Genomic DNA, 24,288 nt, shown 5'->3' with positions numbered 1-24,288 from the left:
TCCAGCCAGCTCAGGACCCTGGGTGTGCCAAGCCCATATTCACCAGATGTGAGCTGGTCACCTTTCGCACAGATAACAGCCGAAGTTCCTCTAGGTAGCTGTAGGGATCTGCAACCATGCTGACTGCAAAGCTTTCCGCAGGATCGGAACAGATAACAGTTGCGTGTCTATGCACCTCATTTCCCCTTTGGAAACATCCCACAGCCAATCAAGATTGGCGATATCTTCATTGTGTTCTTAAAACCACTCGTGTGCACAGTGCAATCCCGATAATACAGCTCATTATCGTCTTGGAAGATCCCATTTCTGTTCTGTCCGGGAAAAAATCCAATATGGCAGGGTGCACATGGTCACCTAAGAGTTGCCAGTAGGCCTCTTCAGTGAAACGTTGATCCATACTTACAAATAGTCCTAGTTCTTGGCAGCAAAATATGCCCCATATTAAGAAACCACCGCTACTTGCTGTGGATAGCGGACTTTGTATGATGGGCCCATTGACTCGTTTTACTTGCGCCACACAAAGGCATCTGTCGGCAGGTTCAAAAACCAAAAACCAAACTATTATATTTGGGCCACCCGAATAATTAAATTCATCTGCTGTGCTGTGTCTTGTGTCTGTTAATTGCATGTGTTCTATGGTCGATTTGTCTGCTGGACGAAAACCCCCAGTTTCTGGGGGGGAAACCTTGCTTTCTACACCTGAGACCTACTAACTCAGCCACGGAGTAAAAAAAAGCCCATTAAAGTTCCTCGCATCATCGACAGGATTCGAACCCAGGCCTTTTCCACCCGGTGTGGGGAGGACGGTGACGATACCACTGTGCTACACGCGCACTGTCGGCAGGTTCACCAGGCATTTGGACTTAACCGACCAGCACACTCGTTTCCAATCCTTCAATGTCCAACCAGCATATTATTGATATCACAGCATTTGCCGTCGACGATGATAACGATCAGCAGAGGTCATTTGCTGTGAAACCTCATTCATGTGAGTGCGCGGCGAATCGTCACTTGCGACCATATTGTTTTCGTCCAGAAAAAACAGCAAACAGTCCAGAAAAAAAGAACACAAGTGATTTACAGATATAATATATACGGTGCAATATGGCCTAAGTTACTGATGTCTAACATCCTACAAAAAAAGTTATCGTATCAGGGCCACCTAAGAACTAACTTATATGTCCATGCATATTACGTGCTCTTTGGTCGATTTTTTTGTTTTTCTTGAAGAAAAATTTCCTATCCACGATAGAGACAGACTATTTCAGCCACAGAGTGAAAAAAAAAACCCATAAAAGTTTCTTGCGTTGAGGATTCAAATTTGAGTCATTTCCACCCAGTGTGGGGAGGATTGATTATAATCACACTGCTATCTGCGCGGAACTATAATGCCACTAGACAGAAGCGAGACAACAAATTCTGGGATCCCCGAAAGATTCATGTACAGGCCCTCTGTGCTCTTTAGCAACTATGCCAGTCTATGGCCCATGACTTCAGGGTAATATATGGTGTTAAAGAGGATTGAAGTCCATTTGAAAATCTAATGAAGACTCTAGAGCCTGATTTCTGTTATTCTGAAATGACACACTGGTGGGCAAAACTTAAGGACCGGTCAGGCCTCCACCCACAGCCCCCACAGGAGCGGCCCGGACAAGGGAAAAGTATACCAAAGGAACCCCATGAGGCACAGAAATGATGAAGGAAACAACACCGACACAACAACAGAAACAAAAAGGTAGAGAGGGACTCTACTCAAAAATGGCAACATAGCAATGGCTGCCATGATACAGATGCATCACTGCCAAAGTTGGAACAAAGGGAAGAGGTAGTCCTCAGCAGGAGATATTACCACCCCTAATGTCGATGCCTGGCAACCCAAAGGTCGCTGGTTCGAATCCCGCCTCGGGCTTGGATCAGAGTAGTGCAAAAACTTTGGGAGGTGCATTATGGCCACAGAATGCCTTGTGGATTAACTCAAGACTTGAAGGACTCTGCAAGGCTTTTGGGGGGAAATTTCTATCAGCTCGGCCTGCACTTGCAAGTAGAAGGAATCTGTTTTGTAGAGATGGGGTACATTTAAACAAAGGTGGTGCAAGCTTTTTTGCAGTATTATTGAGGATACCTTAAAGGTTCAGGAAAACTGCTAGTTTGGGAGGAAAAGGGTAATATAGATACATGTTTATCTGATAATATTGGTCAAACATACACTTGCACATACCTCAAGAGTTCTTGTTTCTTACCGCAACAGAAATGTAGTAGCAAGATGTTCTGAGAGAAGAAATGTTTCACATGAGTGGGCAGCTAATACCAGGGAAGCGAGCTTAAATAACTTTAAGGGGTGTGTCAGGGTAGTTAACTATACAAGAACACTAATTCTTAATTGTTTGTACAGTAATATCAGAAATGTCATCAATAAAATGAGTGAATTCGAACTGCTCGTTAGGACAAGTAATGCTGACATAATAGTGCTTACAGAAATGGGGTGCCACCCGGAGATAGGGGAGAAGGAGTTTCGGTATTTAGTAAGGATAGGGAAGAGAGAGAGAGAGGGGGTGGTGGGGCACGCTTCTTATCAAAGGCAGCCAGAGCATGACGAAAGCCTTCCAGGATTCAGACGTTTCACATGCTAATATAGAATCTCTACGCTTCTTATGAAAGGCAGCCAGAGCATGACGAAAGTCTTCCAAGATTCAGATGTTTCACATGCTAATACAGAAACTGTATGGTGTAAGCTAGTTGGAAGCAAAGGTATAATGAGAGGGGAGTAATCTACAGGCCAGATGATTGTGAAGATTATGATAAGAACCTCTACATGCAAATGGAATGGGCAAGTAAGCATGAATGTCTTATTATGGGTGATTTCAATTTGACTCTAATTGATTGGAGCAAATGGGAGGGAAACTCCACATGGGGGCCAAAATTTTTAAATCAACTAGATGATTGCTATTTGTATCAATATGTCAGGGAAAGTACTACAGAAAACAGTACTCTAGACCTCATCATCACCCATGAACCAGATGACATAATAGGGCTGACAGTACAGGAACCAGTAGCAGGAAGTGATCACGGAGTTCTACGGTGGACGATGAAGAGAGAGGTAGCAGTAATTAAAGGCAAAGGAATGGGTTATAACTTCAGGAAAAGAAATTATGATGGCTTAAGGTGCTACATGGCCTCTATTAAACTGGGTAGGTATCTCACAGAGAGCAAATACAACTGAACTATGGTATACCTTTAAAACATTAATCACAGAAGCCTTAAATGCTTATATACCATTAAAAAAAAATTGAGGAGGATTCCAAGTTGGATGAATAATGAAGTTGTCAGATTACTTGAGTAGAAAAACACAGCATGAAAAAGTTACACAGCATTAAAAAGTACCGAAGCCTATAACAGCTACAAATTGATCTGTAATAGTGCCACAGAAAAGGTTAGGCTGGCAAAGGCAGATTATGAGAAATCGCTGGCAAAGAGAGCAAAAGAGGGGGGGGGGGGGATAAGGAATTCTTCACATATAAAAATGAAAAGAAGAGAAGAAGAAACCAGATTGGACCCTTATGTAATGGACATGGGACAGTATTAGATACCCCAGCTGAAGTTGCAGATGAACTCAACAGTTACTTTGCATTGATATTTACAGAAGAAAGACCCTTCACATCAATGCGAAATTATGGGAGTGAAGTTGAAAAAAATGTAATTAACGATGTCGAAATTTCACATGTTTATTTAATAAAAAAACTTTCGAACCTACAGGCTAGTAAGGCTCCTGGGGTTGATGGCATATACCCTATAATATTAAGGGAGGCAGCAAGTGAATGTATTGAACCATTGAGGCTAATTGTGCAAGCATCACTGGACTCAGGAGTGATTCTGTTGGATTGGAAAAGTGCCAATGTATCCCCAATACATAAGGGCAGTTCTAAGAGCTAAGTGGGAAATCCCTAGATAGACTTCAGGGATGATCAAAAAAATGGCAGCTATGGTACACGGTCTTACACCTGGGGAACAGTAACTCCAAAATAACTTATACAATTGGTGGAGTTGAACTAAAGCTGGTACTGGAGGAAAGGGACTTGGGTGTTATGATATGGTCAGACTAAGTTCTCTGAGCATTGTAGACAGGTTGTAAGGAAGACTCATGGTGTCCTATCAATGATGTATTGAACAATTGCTAGTAGAGATAAGAATGTCATAATTCCATTGTATAAGGCTATTGTTAGACCACACTTGGAATACTGTGTTAGGTATTGAGACTGCACCTAAAGAAAGACATTGTGCTTCTTGAAATGGTCCAGATATGGGTAACTCGCCTGGTAAGATCGGCAAAAAGGTATCCATATGAGGAAAGACTTCAAATATGTGGGTAGCAGAGCTTGAAAACTAGGTATCTTAGAGGAGACTTGATTGAGGTGTTTAAGGCTCTGAGAGGCATAAGCAAAATGAATGAGGACGAAATTTTCATGGTTATAAATGATTCTAGATCTAGGGGCCATAACTTTAAGTTACAGGGGAGATGTTTAGAGTGGATTGCAGGAAGTTTTATTTTAGCCAGCGAGTTATAAATTACTGGAATAAGTTACCTACATGGGTGACAAAGGCTGACAGTTTGGGGAAATTCAAAGGTCAGCTGGATTCAAATTCAAATTCAAAGGAATCAAAAGGAAATTCAAAGGTCACCTATGGGAGGAGCGAAATGCTTAGGTTGTCCATTTCCTTTTCTCTTATTTATTAATTATTATATTTTTTAAATATTTTTCTTCTTATTATTATTTTATTCTTATAATTTTTTTTGTTATTTTATTATTATTTATTATTATTACTATTTATTTGGCTGGTGCAGCATGAGCCATAGGCTTCCTTACACCATGTGGCTAATACTAATACTCATTTTGAACAGCTAGACCCGAAATCATGAATGCTGTAATTTATGTTCATTCCCACTACTGAATCTATGTTAGTGATAAATAGGATCACACCTTCTGTATGAAGATTATTTGGCAAAGCTGGGGGCGCTAATTTGATGAATAATATGTTTTTACTCAATGGCTATGTTTAAAAAAAAAAATTGCAAATTTTTTGATTTGGGAGAAACTGATCATAAATTATCTGCAGAGGCACAAAGTTTAGTTAAGTTTAAAGCGAACATGGATATTATTCATTTTCTGGTGATAAGGAAAGTACGAGTGATTGGATTTTTTTTTTTTTTTTTTTTTTGGCTAAAGAAAAAAGTCTACTTCCTTGTATCATTTAGCCATTCTAATATAATACTAAAATAAAACTATGAGAGTGAGCTGAAAAGTAATGTCTCTTAATCCATGACCTCAGTGCCAGGTGGCACAGCAAGTTTGAATTAGGTTCTCCATGTGATAGTTTCTAGGCAGTATGTGCTTGGTAACATCTCTGTGCTGTTGTTCATTTACAAGTTACTCTGTTTTAAATGAAAGCATCTTTGAACATATGGCTAAAACAATATGCAGTTACTGAGTTTCTGAATGTCAAAAATGTTAGACCTGTAGAATGCATTTTAAATGTTACTGGGACTGAAGATAAATCTTGGATTCACTAGTATAATTTGGAAAACCAGAAACAGTATGAGGAATTCTGCCATGAAATATCTCTATGAGAAAAAAAAAAAAAAAAAAAAGCAGCAGTCAGCAAAGCAGTATAGATTGTTTTTGGAACTCTATGGGTTATTCACACTGAATGTTTGCAAAAAGAGACAAGAATCAATTCAGCCTATTACACTGACATATTCATCATCATCATCATCAGCCATTTTCAATCCACTGCAGGATGAAGGCCTCTCCAGCAACTTTCCAGTTCCTTCTGTTTTGAGCACTGGCCATCCATTTACTACTCAAAAACTCATGAATTTCATCTATCCATCTCCGCCTTTGTCTTCCAGGTTTTCTTCTAGCTCCTCTTGGGTACCATTCTGTTATTTTCTTAGTCCATCTGTCATCATGTCTTCGAGCTATGTGTCCTGCCCAAGACCATTTTAGTTCTTTAGTTTTGATAAGAATGTCCTTTACTTGAGTTTGCTGCCTAATCCATGTGTTTCTCTTCTTATCTAACAGTCTGAATCCCAATATAATTCGTTCCATTCTTCGCTGTGTAGTTCTTAGCTTCTCTTCCATTCTTTTGGTGAGTGCCCAAGTTTCACTTCCATAAGTCATGGTGGGGAGTATACATTGATTCATTATTTTACGTTTTAGACAAACTGGGATATTGCTCTTCAGTATGTGACTATATTTCCTGAATGCTATCCATCCAAAATTTATTCTTCTCTTGACTTCCAGCCATTTATCATTATTACAGCTAATAACTTGTCCCAGATAAGTATATGACTCCACCTTTTCAATTACTGCTCCATCAATCATTATTTCCCTTTCCGTGGCATACTTGTTCATCATTACTTTTGTTTTAGCCATATTCATCTTTAGTCCAAAATCCTTACTAACTGTGCATAACTGATTAAGATTTTCCTCTAATTCTTTGGGATCGTGGCTTATGACCACAATGTCATCTGCAAATCGTAAATGGTTTAGGTACTCTCCGTTCACATTGACTCCTTTCTGCGACCAGTCTAATCTTCTGAAAGCTTCCTCAAGGGCAGCAGTAAACAGCTTCGGAGATATTGTGTCTCCTTGTCGAACTCCTTTCTCGATTTTAAATTTGCTACTGTCTTTGTCTAGTCTAATAAAGGATGTAGCACTCTCATATATTTTCTTCAAAATCATAATATATGGAGTATGTATGCCTTGTCTTTCCAGTGCCCGAAACATTGCCTTATGCTGTATGGAGTCAAATGCCTTTTCATAATCCACAAATGCCAGGCATAATGGTGTTTTATATTCATTTGCTTTCTCCATTAGCTGTGATATTACGTGAAGGTGATCCATAGTTGAGAATCCCGTCCTAAAGCCAGCTTGCTCTTTCGGTTGATTCTCATCAAGTATTCTTTCTAATCTGTTAGTAATGACCCTTGTGAACAACTTGTAGATATGGGATAACAAGCTAATTGGTCTATAATTGCCAATTTCTGATTTATCTCCTTTCTTATGCAGCAAAACTATGATTGCATTATTCCACTGCTTAGGCATCACACCTTTTCTAATGCACTTTGTGAAGAGCCTTGCCAGTTTTTGTGTTATGTCTCTTCCTCCCAATTTTAACAACTCTACAGTAACTTCATCTTCCCCCGGGGCTTTCCGATTCTTCATTTTCTTCAATGCATGTTCTACCTCATCAGGAAGAATATCGGGTATGTCGTATGTGTTGCTACTTTGCAATCCATCTTCCCCACTGCTGGTATCATTCCCTCGCTCCATGTATAGTTCTCTATAGTAGTCTTCTGCTATTTGAATTATGCCTTCTCTGCTGTTTATAAGTACACCATCGCTATTCTTCAGTTTCAGTATCATTTGTCTTTCGGTATTACTGCTCATGGCTGCTGATTTAAATCCTTTGTTTTCCCTTAATGCTTGTTCTACTTTTCTTGTGTTAAATCTTCTTATGTCCTCTCTGAGTCTCTTTCTAATGGCTTTGCATAACTCAGTATACTCAATTTTCTCCCTGTCAGTGTTTTTCTTGCTCTTCATTTGTCGTCTTTGGTTCATCATGACAAGTGTTTCTTGACTAATTTTTTCTTCTTTGGATTTCTGTTTCCCTATAGGTTTCTTGGGCTTTATCACTTTCAGAAAGTTGTAATATTCCTCATCAATATCTTGGTCCTGAGCAGTCTGCAGTAGCTCAAACTTGTTCTTAAGTTCCAGTACATACTGCTTTTTCTCCTCCTCTGTTATTTCAAAGACCTTTGTATTATTTACTCGAGTCAGTTTTTTCCTTTCCTTTCCTACATCTATATCAAGTGTACATCTTACCATTCTGTGATCACTTCCAACATTTACCTTATTCAGGACGGTAACATCATTCACAATATATCTTCTGTTAGTGAGGATGAAGTCGATTTCATTAGTTGTTAATCCATTTGGACTCTTCCATGTCCACTTTCTGTTCACCCTTTTCTTGAAAAAAAGTGTTCATTACTGACATTCCTTGAGATTCTGCAAATTCCACAAGTCTTTCACCTCTTTTATTTCTTTCACCAATTCCAAAATTTCCTATAGTTCCTCTTTCTGTGCTGTTTTGCCTTTTTCCAACCTTAGCATTGAAGTCCCCCATAATAATAGTGTAGTGGGTTTTCTGCTCATCTAGAAGACTCTCAATTTCGGTGTACATTTCTTCAACCTCTTCATCATCATGGCTCGATGTTGGTGCATAAATCATTATAATCTTTAGCTTGTACCTCTTAGAAATCTTGAGTATTAGTCTTGACACCCTTGGTGATGTACTTTTGAATTCCAAAATGTTGTTTTTAAAATCTTTATGGACCAGAAACCCAACTCCACCTTCACTCCTTTCACTGTTTCCATTGGTGTACAGCAGATTTCCACTTGATAAACTTATAAGTGATTCATTTCTTCTTCTTGTTTCAGCCAAACCAATGATATTCCAATTCACATTTTCTAATTCCTTTTCCAGCTCTAATATCCTGTCTTCACCGATGAGTGATCGTACGTTATAACAGGCCAAGTTCAATTTCCGTGCATGGCAGCCTGGTCGTACCCAGAGATTCTTAGCACCCTCTGCTTCCACTCTGATCCTCTCGCTGCCGTAAGAGGGAGAGTGAAAGCTGCTGGGGACTGAGGGCCATTTGTATTGTTGTGCTCTCATTGCTGGAGGGTTTGGTCTTTTCCTCTTCATGCTGACCAGGCATCTTGAAGAGAACCACTCTACACGTTCGTTGCCACCTAAGTGACGAAACAGGGCTTACCATCGAGAAGGTGTGCATGAGTGGATTTTAGGGAGGCAGGCCAACCGGACTTCTCCTAAATCTTCTGTAATAGAGAGATATTGGATCCATCAGTGTTTTAGGCTGAGTGTCTGATAACACACAGGATACCTGTTCCCCTCTAAGCCCCCATATTAGGTAAGTTAAAAAAAAAAATCCCAACAAATAAGGACTGGCAATAATTTCATTCGCTCAAGCAACATTTCCTCCCTCCTCTCAAAACTAAAAAAAATATCTCCCAAGGCAATACATATATGGCTCTGAATAAGTCAGCAAGCACAAGGAGATGGTTGGTCTCTTCGGTGTAAGAATATTACTTCAATGACACACAAAAATTTCTTCAGTGACAACTGAAATGTATTGAATTAGGTGGGGTATATGCAGAAAAATTAAACATCAAATTAAAAAAAACTTTTTTTATTACTTCCTAGTTATGCAAATTAATAATCAAAAATCTATACAATTAAAAATATTAACTAAATATGTATAAAAAGAATAATAACACAAACTTGCTTTTTAGAATTATGGGTTTTTTTATGACTCATAGTAATTTCACTGTCTTCATCTTCTACTTTGCTTAAAGTGGTGAACTGTTTCATCAACTGAAAAGGACAAAGATTCATATTTTTATAAAAATAGTAACTAAGGAAGTTTCAAGTACCAAATGTTATTTTAAAATTAAGAAATTAAAAATACTATTTTTAGATTTTTTAACCTACTAGTCGGGGAAAATTTTAAACTTCTTTTATGTGCACAAACTTTATGCACATAGAAGAAGAAGAAGAAGGAACAATCAGCAAAATATAATTCAAAATTGTTCATTTTTTTTGATACCATCTATATTTCCAATATTTTCTAAACATTGGAAATATAGAGCAACAACGAAGAAAAATCCATGTTCTATATTAAAAACAAATATTTTAAATTAATTTTTGAAAATGAAAACTCCCTTTAGAACTGTTGACGAGGGAATGCAAATTTAAAACAAATCAGGAATTTTGCTAGCAGGGATAAGAAGGTGATTATGACTCTGTATAAGGCAATGGTCAGGACACACCTTGAGTACTGCATACAGGTATGGAGGTCTCATTTTAGGAAAGATATAGAGTTGCTGGAACGAGTACAGAGTAAGACAATGAAATTAGTGGGAGGAACAAAGGGGTGCTCTTACAAAGAAAGGCTTAAATTCTGGAAATTGCAGCATGTGGAGACTAGGCACCTGTGAGGTGATCTGATTGAGGTGTATAAGAACTTGAATGGTTTAAATAGGCTCAATGCTGATGGGATTCTTCCACATGCTCAGATTACAAACCTGAGGGGCATAAACTCAAATTGAGGAAAGACAGTTGTCAAATAGATGTGTGGAAATTTGCCTTTAGCCAGCAGGTAGTTGATTGCTGGAACAAACTTCCATTTGTCATTGTGAAAGTTGAGAGCTTAAATAAATTCAAGAAAGAAGTGGACAAACTTTTAAATGGGAAGGTCTTTTTTTTTTTTTTTTTTTGGCTGATGCTCTATAAGCTTGCTTTCTTGCATCGTATACCTCTGCTAATGCTAATAATTCAATTGTAAATATCTACCCAGTTAATAGAGGCCATGCTGCTTTTGATCTTCACTCAGTAACCGTGGCACAAACTTGGCGGCAATCCTTCTCATGTTCAACTCATTTGACAAAATCTGCTGACACGTGCTGTATGATAGCCCTACAATGCTACAAATGTCGTGGATGGTCTGCTTGCGGCCTTCATGGATTGGTGCCTGAACTTTTGCAACAGTTTCTGGGGTGGTGCTCAATGATGGATGCCCAGAGCGATCGTCATCATCAATCGACATTTGACCATTTTTAAAATGGTTAAATCAATAGTAGGTCTGCGTCTGGCCTAAAGCATTGTCACCAAACACTTGTTTCAACTTCATATGGGTTTCTGCTACTGTATCGTTAAGAAGGTTTGTTTATTATTTGGTTTTTAGGAGCATTAGCAACTAAGGCCATATTGCTCCGGGATATGCGGTGGTCATTCCTGACCTTTCCGCATCCTCCGTATTTGGTGGTGACGGGCTTGAACCCCGGTCTAATCAAGAAGCGTGTGCAACGCACTGCTCCTCCTTCCCACCTGGCTATGGAGGCGTCGGTTCGTAAAGAAGGAAACAAAACTTGATGAGCACGTTGCTCTCTCACATCAGACATCACAACAATTGCAAAACACACCGCAAAAAAAAAAAAAAAAAAAAATCACACCATTCCCTCCAGCCTGTCTAGTTCCTCCTTAAATTTATTCAACCTATCAACTTCCACAACAACAGATGGAAGTTTGTTCCAGCAATTAACCACCCGCTGGCTAAAGGCAAATTTCCACACATCCAATCTACATCTGTCTTTTCTTAATTTGAATTTATGCCCCCTTAGGTTCGTAATCTGAACAAGTGGAAGGATCCCATCAGAATTCAGTGTGCTGAACCCATTCAAGGCCTTATACACCTCAATCAGATCACAGCGCAGGTGCCTAGTCTCCAGCCACTGCAATTTGCAGAACTTAAGCCTCTCTTGATAAGAGGATCCCTTCATTCCCCTCACTAATCTTGTTGCCCTTCTCTGTACACGCTCAAGTAAATCTACATCCTTCCTAAAATGAGGCCTCCAGACCTGTACGCAGTACTCAAGGCATGGCCTGACCATTGCCTTATACAGAGGGATAATCACCTCCTTTTCCCTGCTAGCAAAATTCCTATATATCATTGACAAAACCCCATGACCTGCCCTGGCAGCCTGTCTGCATTGCTCAGAAAACTTCATATCTACCTGCACAATTACTCCCAGGTCTTTTTCATTTTCTATCACCGTAGGTGTAGTACCACACAGTTGTACGTTTCTCTGGGGTTACTTCTACCCATATGCAGTACTTTGCATTTGTTAAGGTTAAACTTCAGTTGCCACTTCTTAGATCATCTGTCCAAATTATCTAGATCCTGTTGCAGTAGCACACTGCCATTACTGTCATTAACAACCCTGCCAACATTTGTATCATCTGCAAACTTCGACACTAAGCCTGATATTCCTTCATCAATATCATTGATAAATATACAAAACAACAGTGGACCCAACACCGAACCCTGTGGGACTCCACTAATAACATTAGTCCAAGAAGAGCAGCACCATTGATTACCACCCTCTGTCTTCTCCCACTTAACCATCCTTTTATCCATTGTAGCAACTTACCCTTAATACCATTCTGCTCCAATTTGTATAATAGTCTTCCATGTGCAACAGTGTCAAAAGCTTTCCTGAAATCCAAATATATGATATCAAAATTATTTTTTGCATCCAGTTCCTTTGTAACCACATCATAATATCCTATCAATTTGTCAGACAAGACTTTCCCGCTGTGTCTGAATTATTGCTGCAGTCTTGTCTAGATGATCCTGCAATGCATCTTTAACCAGCGACTCCATTATTTTACCCGGAACAGAAGTTAAACTAACTGGTCTGTAATTACTCGTGTCACCCTTCGATCCCCCTTTGTGCATCGGGGATACATTTGCACATCTCCAGTCCGTGGGAACCTCCCCTGAGTCCAAGGATGCTCTCATAATTATGGCTAACGGTTGCCTAGTTGCTTTGCCGCCTCCTTTAATATAACTGGATAGATCCCATCCACCTCAGGTGCTTTTCTTATGTTTAACTTCAACAATTTCTCTTCCACTTTGCTCTCAGTTATTACAAAATCATTAAGTATCCTGCTACAATTTGATAACCTTCTGCCATTTTCAAACCTTAATAATTCCTCACGTGTGAATGTAGATGCAAAATACTCATTCAGTTTGTTTGCTATCTGAGCAGGATCATCAACAATCGAACCATCGATGTCAAGTGGACCAATAAGATTCATCCCCTTCCTTTTAGAGTTTATATAAGTAAAGAAATCCTTGCTGTTTTTCTTAGCATCTTTTGCCAAGGATTTCTTGTAATCTGCCTTCGCCTGCCTAACCTCCTTTGTAACTTGGTTACAGATCAACTTGTAGCTATCATAGGCTTCTGTGTCATGTGTTAATTTGTATGCATCCCATGCATTTTTCTTCTCTGTTACGAGTCTCATTAGTTCATTTGACAACCATTTAGGCCTAAACCTTGAACAATATTTCTTAATAGGTATGAAACTTTTAGTAGCATCCACGATTAATTCCTTGAATGCTTCCCACTTAGAATTTACTGTTGGTAACATCGTCAGTTGATCCCACTGTACAGAATTTAAAAACTGTCGGAGACCACTGTACTCGTCTTTACGGAGGCAAAAACCCTTTCCTTTACCCCTGATGGTAATTAAATCTTTAAGTAAATCCCACGTCAGTACACTGTGATCACTGCCACCTAGTGGTTCTTTTATCTGCAAATTTCTAATACATGAATGATCACTGCTGATAACCAGATCAAGAGTATTACTTTCTCTGGTTGCCTCTCGAACATGCTGCTGCAGAAAACAATCATCCAATAAATCCACAAAAGCCTGACTAGTGTGTGAGTGACCAACCCACAAGTTCCAGTCAATATCTGGGAAGTTGAAATCCCCCATTATAAGACATTCCGATTTACTAGCCCACTCTATTTCTCTGTACAATTGTTCATTGTACTCATTCAAGTCATTAGGCCTATAACACACTCCTACTCTTATTTTTGCTTTCGCAGCGCTTATGTCACACCAAACTGACTCAACAGTGCACTGTTCATCTATATCAACTGGATGCACTTCTTTTGATTTTATGTTTTTCTTAATTAACAGCATAACACCTCCTCCTTTCCTATCCTTTCTATCCTTTCTGTACACATTGTACTCCCCAAATTATAGTTCGGCATTCCTTATATCAGTGTGACACCATGTCTCTGATATTCCAACAATATCCGCCTTTGATGTCTTGACCAACACTTCAAATTCATCAAATTTATTTACAATACTTCTAGCATTTGTATACATGCAAGCATACATGCTCCTACTCCTATTCTTTGTTACCCTAACACATCCCATATACCCACCCGTTCCACGATGACCACCACCCATCCCTGAAACCCCCAACACCCCACGCTCCAGGTCGCTACTTATTCTAATAGAAGTTGTGCAAGAATCACCTTCACCTCTGCCTACAGCTACTGTTAAACTATTAGTCCTTGTATCCCACCAAGCTATCAGTTTTCCGACCCACCTAACACTGCCTCGATAGCATCAGCAAATATTCTTGCACCCTTTCTATTTAAGTGTATCCCATCCCTGTAGAAGCAGTCTCTCCTGTTAACAAGTACAGTCCAGGCTGAAAAAAATTCTATCCCTTGAGCCTTGCACAATCTTTCCAGGGCCGAATTGATCGACAAGGCTCTCATCATATACTCCCTCCTATCGTGTCTGGGCAGACTTGCAGATACTTTCAAATTCAACCCTATTTCACGGCTTTTTTTCAACAGTGACCTGTACTTGTTAAGCAATTCTGCCGGTCTCCTACTCTTGATATCATTAGTGCCAACGTGTACAACTATATCACCTTTTGTGCCCTTAAAAGATGATATCTGCTCTACAACTTGTGAAATGTTTGCCGAACTATCTGGAAGGGAACATGATATTGCCATGGGGGATGTCTTTGTGTGTGCGCAATGTAAGGAGTCATCAACCTTTGCCCCTGGCAGACATACCCTGGTCCTGTTCCACCTATCCTTTTTACAAAGCATGTTCCCCGTTTCCCTGACAATAGAGTCACCAACAACTACTAGTTCCTGAGGGACCAGCGCATTCTGCCTTGGGGGTTGCCGCTGTGTTGCGTGATGACCAAGTGCAAGCTCTGGCGTTGATGTGGGCAGCTGAGAGCCCGATGGGCCCCTCAATTTAGATCTTTCGAGGGCATCCACCCTGTCCTTCAAACTCTCATATAGGCCCATAACAATGCTGAGTTGTCGTCTTTCCTTACACTCCTTACATCGCGCATACACAAAGACATCCCCCATGGCAATATCATGTTCCCTTCCAGATAGTTCGGCAAACATTTCACAAGTTGCACATTTTTTTAGGCTGTGATGCGTTGGAGAATTGCCCCCCCCTCAGTTCTCCCCCCGAGTCACAGCACTCCTGCCACTTTGTCCCGTTGCTTTGCTGCTCTAGTTTGGGGCATGATACTTTAAATTAATAAAATCAATAAATTAAATTAATTAAATGTCAATACTACGCTATCTAATAGAAACAGTGAAGCGTATTACTGTTTCTATAATTATACGTTATAGCTACCTAGCTACCTCAATTAAAAATTTGAATTCCCTATCAATATATACAAAAACAATGCCTGCAATATTCGAACGAATAACAGTTTTATAAAGTATTATGTATATTTACAAAAACTGTTTATATAAATTAAAATAAAAATAACCAGCGTAATTAAAACTATAAGACTACGTATTAAGTACAATATAAAATAACAATTATGCAAATAAAAAGCAAACACTTATCGTTTTGTTCAGAGCCTGTAACTCGCAGCTGTATTTTCTAAAGAGAGTCAGCGCCCTCTTCCAATGACTCTATCCAGCCTGACATCACGTGGCAGACTGATTCACAAAGGATGCATGCAGTGCTACCTAGTGCCACAAGTCTGTACTAGACATAGTTCCTGTGCAACATTCAAATTTCAGGAACATTTGGGTAGCACACCTCGTATTATACTTCATTGTTTCTGCAGCATCAGAGTCCAAAACTTCTTCACATTCAGAGTCTAATTCTTTTGAATTACTTTTTGACTCAGTTCGCATTTTCCAACTCAGTATTGTCCTCTGTGCCATCTAAAGCATTGGTGATACAGCATTTGCTGGAAAAACTACATTTGTAGTGTAAAAGGGCATCATTTTATCTGTATCTCATATTGTGCTCATCCTTCACAACGAGTTTCCATGTATTGCACTACCCGGAATAAGTAACGCTTCACTAAAAGAGAAGACTATTGTTACTTATTCTCAGTGGGCACCACCACCCAGACAGCACCGTTTCAGGGCTTGTTGGCCTTTCATCAATGGGTGAGCAGGTACCCTGGTATTGCAGACATGACAATCCAATTGTGTAGATAATCCCACAATATGAGAGATGCCAAAAGGTGTACATAATAATGTTTAAGTCAAAGTAAATGCAACAAGGCATCATATATGTAAGAGTATAAATAATCTATATAATATTGGTGTGAATCTATTTAATATTACACCAATATTATATAGATTATTTATACTCTTAAACATATGATGCCTTGTTGAATTTACTTTGACTTAAACATTATTATGTACACCTTTTCTTTTGGCAACTCTCATATTGTGGGATTATCTTCACTACTGGATTGTCATGTCTGAAATACCAGGGTACCTGCCCACCTACCGATGAAAGGCCAACAAGCCCTGAAACGGTGCCATCTGGGTGGTGGTGGTGCCCACTGAATAAGTAACAATAGTCTTCTCTTTTAGTGAAGCATTACTTATTCGATGTAATGCAATACATGGCAAGTCGTTGTGAAGGATGAGCACAATATGAGATACAGATAAAATTATGCCCTTTTACACTACAAACGTAGTTTTTTGGTTTAAGAGTTTTCTATGGTGTATTCACACCAATATTATATAGATTATTTATACTCTTAAACATATGATGCCTTGTTGCATTTACTTTGACTTAAGCATTTGTTGGATAAATATAGGGCCATGCTAAAAAATGCAGCAAGTTAGGTCAGAATGTTTGTGTCCGCATTTCTGCCCAGACATGATAGGAGGTCAGAAATTTACATGCTGAAAAGCCTTGTGGATTAACTCAAGACTTATGGGAATCTGCAAGGCTCTATGGGGAAATTTTTATCGGTATAGCCCACACTTGTACATAAAAGGAATCTATTTTGTAGAGATGGTATTCATTTGAACAAAGTTTGTGCAAGATTTTTGCCAGTATCATTGAGGATATCTAAGGGTTCAGAGGAACCCTTAGGTATCCTCAGATTGACGAAAAGTACCAAAATCTACAATTAATACAAGTTGAACTGTAATAGTACCACAAATAAGGTTAGAGAGGCCATAGCTGCATATTAGAAAGCACTGGATAAGAGAGTAAAGAATGGTGACGAAATTTTTCAGTACTTTCTTTACTTTCTTCGTTGTGAATACAACAAAGAAGAAACTAAATCAGATCGGACCTTTGTGTACTGGAAAATTCATACATAATCCAGCGGATGTTGCTGATGAATTGAATAGATACTTTGCATCTATCTTTACTGAAGAAACCCCCTTCATGATGAGAAGGTGCTATTTTAGTGAGGATGAACCATATGAAATTAGTCATATCAAAATAACAGGTGACTGTTTGTATAACTTTGTTTGTATGACCCAAGCAGAAGACCTTGCAAAATGCAAGGTATTCCACTTGGGTAATAGCAACCCCAAAATAAATTATAACACTTGATGAGGTTGAATTAAAAACCTTAAAGGAAGAAAGGAATCTGGAAGTTACAATATGGGTAGATATGAAGATTTTTGAGTAGTGTAAACAGACAGCCAGGAAAACCCAGGGTGTCCTATCAATGATTTATCGAACATTATCCTGTAGAGATAGGAAGGTCATAATCCCACTGAATAAGGCAATTGTAAGACCACATTTGGAATACTGTGTTCAAGAATGGAGACTTCATCTGAAAAAAAAAAAAGACATTGAGCTTCATCAAAGGGTCCAAAGATGGGCAACTCACATAGTGAGACCACAAAAGGGCAACTGTACTAGGAAAAACTTCAATTATGTGGGCTACACACCTTGCTAAGCACCTCAGAAGTGATCTGATTGAGGTTTATAAGGGTCTGAGAGGGGTTCATAAAATGAATGAAGGTGGAATTTTCACTGTTATAATTTTCACATATTCAGATTACAGGGAAAGAGGTTTAGACTAGATTGTAGGAAGTTTTCTTTTAGCCAGCAAGTTATTGATTGCTGGAACAAGCCATCACAGGTAATTGAGGCTGACAGTTTGAATAAATTCAAAGGTCAATAGGACAGTTACCTATGCGAGGGGAAAAGCACATAATTTGTATTTTCTTGTCTACTTGTGTGTTGTTTTTTTTTTTTTAGGTGATATACAGAGTAATATATTAATTAGGCCAGCATAGCAAAGGCCTGTGGCTTCCTTGCACTATATAGCAAATAGTATTAGTATTAATATTGCTTAAAACAGTGCTCCACTATTGTCTCCTGGATTTTCTTCCAAGCCGCTGAGACCCATTCTGCAAGTTTTGGTTCCAACATTCCTTTAACTTACCAGAAGGTGTCAACAGAAGGTATTTAGTCAACACCCAAGACTCGTATTCCTTTCTCCAATAGTCCTTAAATGGTTTGTTAACTGACATCGAGGGGTTGCAGTCATGCTACAAGGAATAGCAATCAAGTCGCTACACTTTTCAGTCAGCTTATTCTTTAGCTGTTCAGACAATGTCCACAAAAAACATCAAGAACTAGCATACTGGTGATTTATGCATACCATCCGGATGTCTGTTCTAGACGACTTTTTGCCAACCGTCCATCATCTCAGCTGTAATCCATCCTTTTTTTTTTTTTCTTTTCCCCCATGCACAATAGCATCTTTGGGGAAGATCTTATTCTTCAGTATCAGGTTTGCAGTTTAAAATTATATACATGGCAGCAACCTTCAGCAGTTATGCATAGCATCACAGTAATATGTTACTTTTCAAAACCCATACTAATGATATTGATTTCTTTAGCACCTTTAGCATCAAGAGTATAAATTTGAGGCATAGGTAAGAACACCGGGGTGTCATCGGCATTTTTTATTTGAGACTAAAATCATAGTTTCATTTTCTCCTCAAATGAATTGTGTCACTGGAACTTATGCAGCTTCTGTTGAATGCCAGCAGGAAGTTTTTAACAAATCAATATTCAATGCCTAACAACAGTCCTACATGACACATGAATGTTACACCAGCCTCTCATTGCTTTGAAATTTTTTTTCACCTATTCTATGGGATTTGGCAATTTCTCCTTCCTTCAGTTGCATTCCTTGGTACATAATAGGCAATTCTTTTGTACATATCTTGGTAACTAAAATGTAATACAGCTTCATCTATTTGTGGGTATCTTCCTTTCCAAGGTCAGGTAAAGCACTTGGTTGTTGTTTTGCAAGAAAATATGGAATTGTTATTTCTCCAACAATGAATATTTGCTTCACTAATATCAAATTTATGCACCACTGCTCTATTTCTATGCTTTTTTTTGAGTACACAATAAGTTTTTGTTTCAATGCAGCATCATAGTGAAATCTTTTTGAAGACATCTTAAATGGCTATTAGGAGTCCAAATTTTAGTTACACAAGCACTAGCACCAATGAACATAACTCAAGTGACAAAAGAATGAAAAGATTTGAATGCACTTGTGCAAGCATATCTGTTTATCCCATGCAGGAGATATTCCTTTTTCAGGTTTGTTAGTTTGTTATTTGGTTTTTAGGAGCATTAGCAACTAAGGCCATATTGCTCCGTGAATATGCGGTGGTCATTCCCTAACCTTTCCGCATCCTCCATATTTGGTGGTGACGGGCTCGAACTCCGGTCTAATCAAGAAGCGTGTGCTACACACTGCTGCTCCTTCCCACCTGGCTATGGAAGCGCCACCCCCTTTTCAGGCATATCACCCATATGCCTGGCAATTTCCCTTCTGAAAGCTTCTTTTGACAGTGATTCTTACGTAAGACACATCCCAATTTCAGAGATGTTGATAATCACTGATAAACTGTTAATGAGGGAACATTATTTCTGAGTGGCACCTGTCAGATGCCCCACCACCACCCAGGTTAACTATTAGACACCACCATAGTTCAACTCACTTATATGCTAGTTATTCACTCAGACGTCCTCACACTAAAATAATCTGTTCTTCTAGGCCAACAATTTACATTCAGAGTTTAACAACATTGCCATGTCTCTGGAATTACTCATGTTTGGTTGCAAGAGAGTTAGTATTAGTAAAGACCAAAAGATGCAAGGAAGCTATGGTTTCACAGCATCAACAAAAACATACATACAACTTTTATTCCTTATATCATATTCTTCTCAATGTGAGGAAGCACCAATCCAGAAAATGTAAGATTTTTCTACACTACCAGCATCAACCAATCAGGGAGTGCATTTTATTCTAGCATTCAACGAACTACTGAACCAATACAATGGGTGGCTACTTTGTTAGATACACCCATTCAATAGCGCATAGGTCCCCATCCCTTCAGCCATCACAATGCTGCAGACTTTTAAAATGCTAGATATAGGCAATTGTAAGGAGGAGGAAAACAAAAAATTTCTAGACCAAAATGGGGGAGGGGACCATATATTTTTTATATAATGCAGAAGGAAATCACAAATATTTTACGAAAAAAAGCAGGAAGAAAATACAAATAATATAGGAAAAAGCCAGAGTAAAACACGAACATTATAGGAAAAAGCAGGAGATTTCTTGAAGTCCACAATGCTTTAGAAAATAAATTTCCCTGACATAAACATTTTACATTAAAATGCTGACATATGGTTGTTTAGCAATGCTTAGCTGGAATTTTTATTAATGAAGATTTCTGCTAGATATCAACTGATTTTGTGTGTTTTAGGATACTGTTGTAGATTCTGGCCATTTCAGAAACAGTGAATCAAAGTTTTGTTCATAACAACCCTGCTGTCTAGACATGGCTGTCAATAGCAGTTAGCATTAGAAGAGGCATATGATGCAAGAAAGCAAGATTATACACAATCAGCCTATTAAAACAAAAAAAAAAAAACTTCCCATTTCACCCATCCATTTGTTCCAAAATGTTTTCCAATTCTTACTTGAACATATTTAAGCTATCAACTGCTGGTTAAAGGCAATTTTACGCACATCTATTTTACAACTTTCATTCCTAAATTTCAGTTTATGCTGGCTGAGGTTCGTAATCTGAGCAAGCAGAAGACTCCCATCAGTATTCAGCCTGCTCAAACCATTCAAGGCCTTATACACATCAATCAGACCACCATGCAAGTGCCTAGTCTCCAGATGCTGCAATTTGCAGAACTTCACCCTTTCTTTGTAAGAGGAGACCTTCGTTCCCCTCACCAAGCTTCTTGCTCTTCTCTGTACTCATTCTAGCAACTCTACATCCTTCCCAAAATGAGGCCTCCAGACCTGTATACAGTACTCAAGGTGTGGCCTGCCTTATATAAAGGTATAATCACCTCCTTATCCCTGCTAGAAAAATTCCTGTATATCATTGACAAGACCCCATGATCTGTTCCGGCAACCTGTCCACACTGCTCAGAAAACTTCATCTCTGACTGCACAATTCCACATAGGTCTTCTTCATTCTCCACTACCCTGAGTATAGTACACACGGCTGAAAGGTTAATCTCAGATTACTGCTACAAATATGCAGTATTTTGTATTTGTCCATGTTCAACTTCAGTTTTTTTTTTTTTTTTTTTTTTTATGAAAACCCCAAACACGAGAGCGATTAGAACCTATAGTACTTAGTATCATGCTTGGGTTGGAGGGTGAGAAGACGAGAGAAGATATTTGTTGACATTAGATTTGAACTTCTGTAGATTGTAAATTTCAGGAAAGACACATGAAGGAAGGTTGTTCCAGAAAACAGCAGTTGAATGAATAAATGAGGAAGATGAGTTTGAATTTTGACAGTAAATGGATGTTGGGTAGTGGCAGCACATGTTCCAACTGTTTTGAAAGAGAGAGTGGGAATTATAGAAGCCAATTCAGAAGAACAGTGCTCATGGAAGTATCTGTAGAAAAGGCATGCAGCAGAAACAGTACGTGTATGAGACAGCAACTGGAGAGACTCTGTTAGTGATGAGTCATTAATTAACCTAAATGCCCTCTTCTGAATGGAATCTAGAAGCCTGAGAGAGGTTTTGGGGGCACCACCCTGGTTGCTGAACAATATTCCATGGTAGGTCGGATTTGCAATTTGTACAGAATAAACAGCTGTTTGGAAGAAAAGTAACGCCAAAAGCGAAAGAGAAAACCAAGTTTTTTAGATGCAGAGGAAGCAATATTTGTAATGTGTTTGTGCCAAGAGAGATTAGAAGTCAGGGTAATCCCCAAAAGAGATATAACAACTTGCCTAGAATTCAGAGTGTCACCAAAGATAAGCATAGGAGCGTAAGATTCCTTTTTGCGAGATATAAGACAAGACTGAACTTTAGAAGGACTGAAATCAACTAAGTTGTCTTTGCCCCAATGGAGAATTACCTGGAAATTGGCATTTAAGGAATTGGTAGTGGATATTCGAGAAGTTGAAGCTGATTGAGCAGGCCAAGGTTTCTCAAACTGGAAAGTGGAATGCAATGTGCTATCATCGTCAAAACTATGGATAGGATTTCCAGTCAATGGAAGAAGGTCACAAATATACAAGAGGAAAAGAGTGGAGGAAAGAACTGAACCTTGGGGGGGCGGGGACACGGCATTAGTGGAGAAGTTAGAAGATGGAGAGCCATCACCCTCAGTGAGCGATCAGAGAGAAAACTGAATAATCAATTACAAAAAATAGTTGGCAAACCATAAGATGGAAGCTTGTTTAGAAGATCTTTATGCCAAACACGATCAAAAGCCTTTGAGATGTCAAGACTAACTTTGAGATGTCATAAGCCTTTGAGATTTCAAGAGAAACTGCTTGCGTTTCACCAAACTTTTCCATTGAATTTCTCCATAAATGGGTAACATAAGCTAGAATATTACCAGCAGATCAACACTGATGGAATCCATACTGGCGATCGTTGATCAGATGGAAGGTTTTTAGGTACTATAAGACTTGGTGGTTAATTGATTTCTCCATTACTTTAGAAAGAGTAGAAGTAATTGCAATGGAATGATAATTGGATGGGAGGGATTTGTCACCCTTTTTAGGAGCTGGCTGGATATGAGCAAATTTCCAAGCAGAAGGAAAAACACCTTTGGAATAAAAAAGTGAAAAAAAGGTGGCAAAGAAGAGGAGTAAGTTCAGTAGCACAGGTTTTGAGAACAAGTAAAGAAATACCATTAGGACCTGGAGCTTTCTTAGTATCAAGATTCGTCAAAATCCTTCTAACATCCTTTTGACGGAAGCCACAGGAGGCAATGAATGGAGCATGTTGGGAATGGTGGGAGGGATTTTACCAAGATCATTAATACATGAGTTGGAAGAAAAACGGGATGCTAGCAGGTCAGCTTTATCCTTGGCTGAAGTGACAACAGAATCATCTGGTTTTTTGACAGAGGTGGGAGCAGAGATGGGCAAAAGTTGTGGCCAATAGCTTTAGTAAGAGACCAGAATGCTCAGCAACCATTAGGGCAAGAAGCAAGTTTTCTACTCTTTCCGTGTTCAAAATCTAGTTTGCACTGATTAATAAATGCTTTACAATGTTGCGAGCTTTGGTGTAGGCAGAAAATGAAACTGAAGAATTATAAACAAGCCAATTAAAATACGCAACATTCTTCTCCTGAACGGCTTTAGCACATTTATTAGAAAACCAAGGTTTAGATAAAGGATGAGATTTTAAAGTGGAGTGTGGGATGAAGGATTCCATTTCTACAAGAATAATCTCACTGACATGATCTGAGAAAACGTAGACATCAGAAGTTTTGAAACAGTATTCTGATCAAGGAAAAGTGGAAAAGAAATCTCACAGGTCATCCCATTTTGCATTCTTGTAATGCCAAACAACATGAGGTTGGGAATAGCCATGAGATAAAGGCTCCATTGGAGAAGAGACAATCACCAAGTTGCGATCTGAGGTGCCTAAAGGACCTCTCACTTCGACCTTGTACTTAGAAGGGTTGTTTGTGAAAAAAAGATCAAGCTTGTTGGCTGTATGGTTAGGATTGTCCAGTATCCTTGTATGTAAATGAACAATCTGTGCAAGGTTAATAGTAATGGCAAAAGTCTCAACATCTCGAACAGCTGGGTCGGTGTGACTAGAAAACGGAAGCCAGCTGGAGTTGTGAACATTAAAATCACCAAGAAAAATTACCTCACTGTGAGGAAAGTTGGACTAGAAAAAGACAAGTTGAAAAGAGAGGAAGTCAAAGAGCTCAAAGTGATTAGTGGAGTTGGGAGAGCGGTAGAGACAACAGATGAATTTGACACAATGAGGTAGAATGGACATCGTTGAAATTAGAATTGAGATCACGTATATTTGTGAAATGAATTAGGAAGTGTTTGGGAGATTTAGATCTTTTCGCAGATAAGCTTGCTCTATTAGTTTGACAATTCATGGTGTATTTAATAGTAAGAAAACGTGGAGGGGGGGGCATGCTGTATGAAGTAATCAAATTTTTGGTTATGGCATACACTTGGTAAGAATATACCCAGATCCTTGACATAACATGGCCTTCACAATGCCCTCCGCATACATACTACTCGGACTCCC

General features: G+C 38.9%; 1 protein-coding gene across 1 annotated transcript in view; it reads right to left on the bottom strand.

Moving 5' to 3' along the window:
* Positions 1-9,330: 9,330 nt before the first annotated feature.
* The window catches only part of LOC150075077 (serine/threonine-protein kinase Nek8-like), a 223,962-nt gene continuing 209,004 nt past the window's right edge, over positions 9,331-24,288 (bottom strand). Inside the window, exon 10 of the mRNA XM_090389083.1 lies at positions 9,331-9,456. Within this exon, the coding sequence (XP_090245209.1) occupies positions 9,331-9,456 (126 nt within the window). The remainder of the gene's footprint in view (positions 9,457-24,288) is intronic.

The sequence above is a fragment of the Mastigoproctus giganteus genome, chromosome 14 (assembly GCF_048544385.1).
Source record: "Mastigoproctus giganteus isolate SK-2022 chromosome 14, ASM4854438v1, whole genome shotgun sequence".
Taxonomy (NCBI): domain Eukaryota; kingdom Metazoa; phylum Arthropoda; class Arachnida; order Uropygi; family Thelyphonidae; genus Mastigoproctus; species Mastigoproctus giganteus.
Note: the sequence above shows the minus strand (reverse complement) of the source record. Positions and strands in the feature narration are given on the sequence as shown.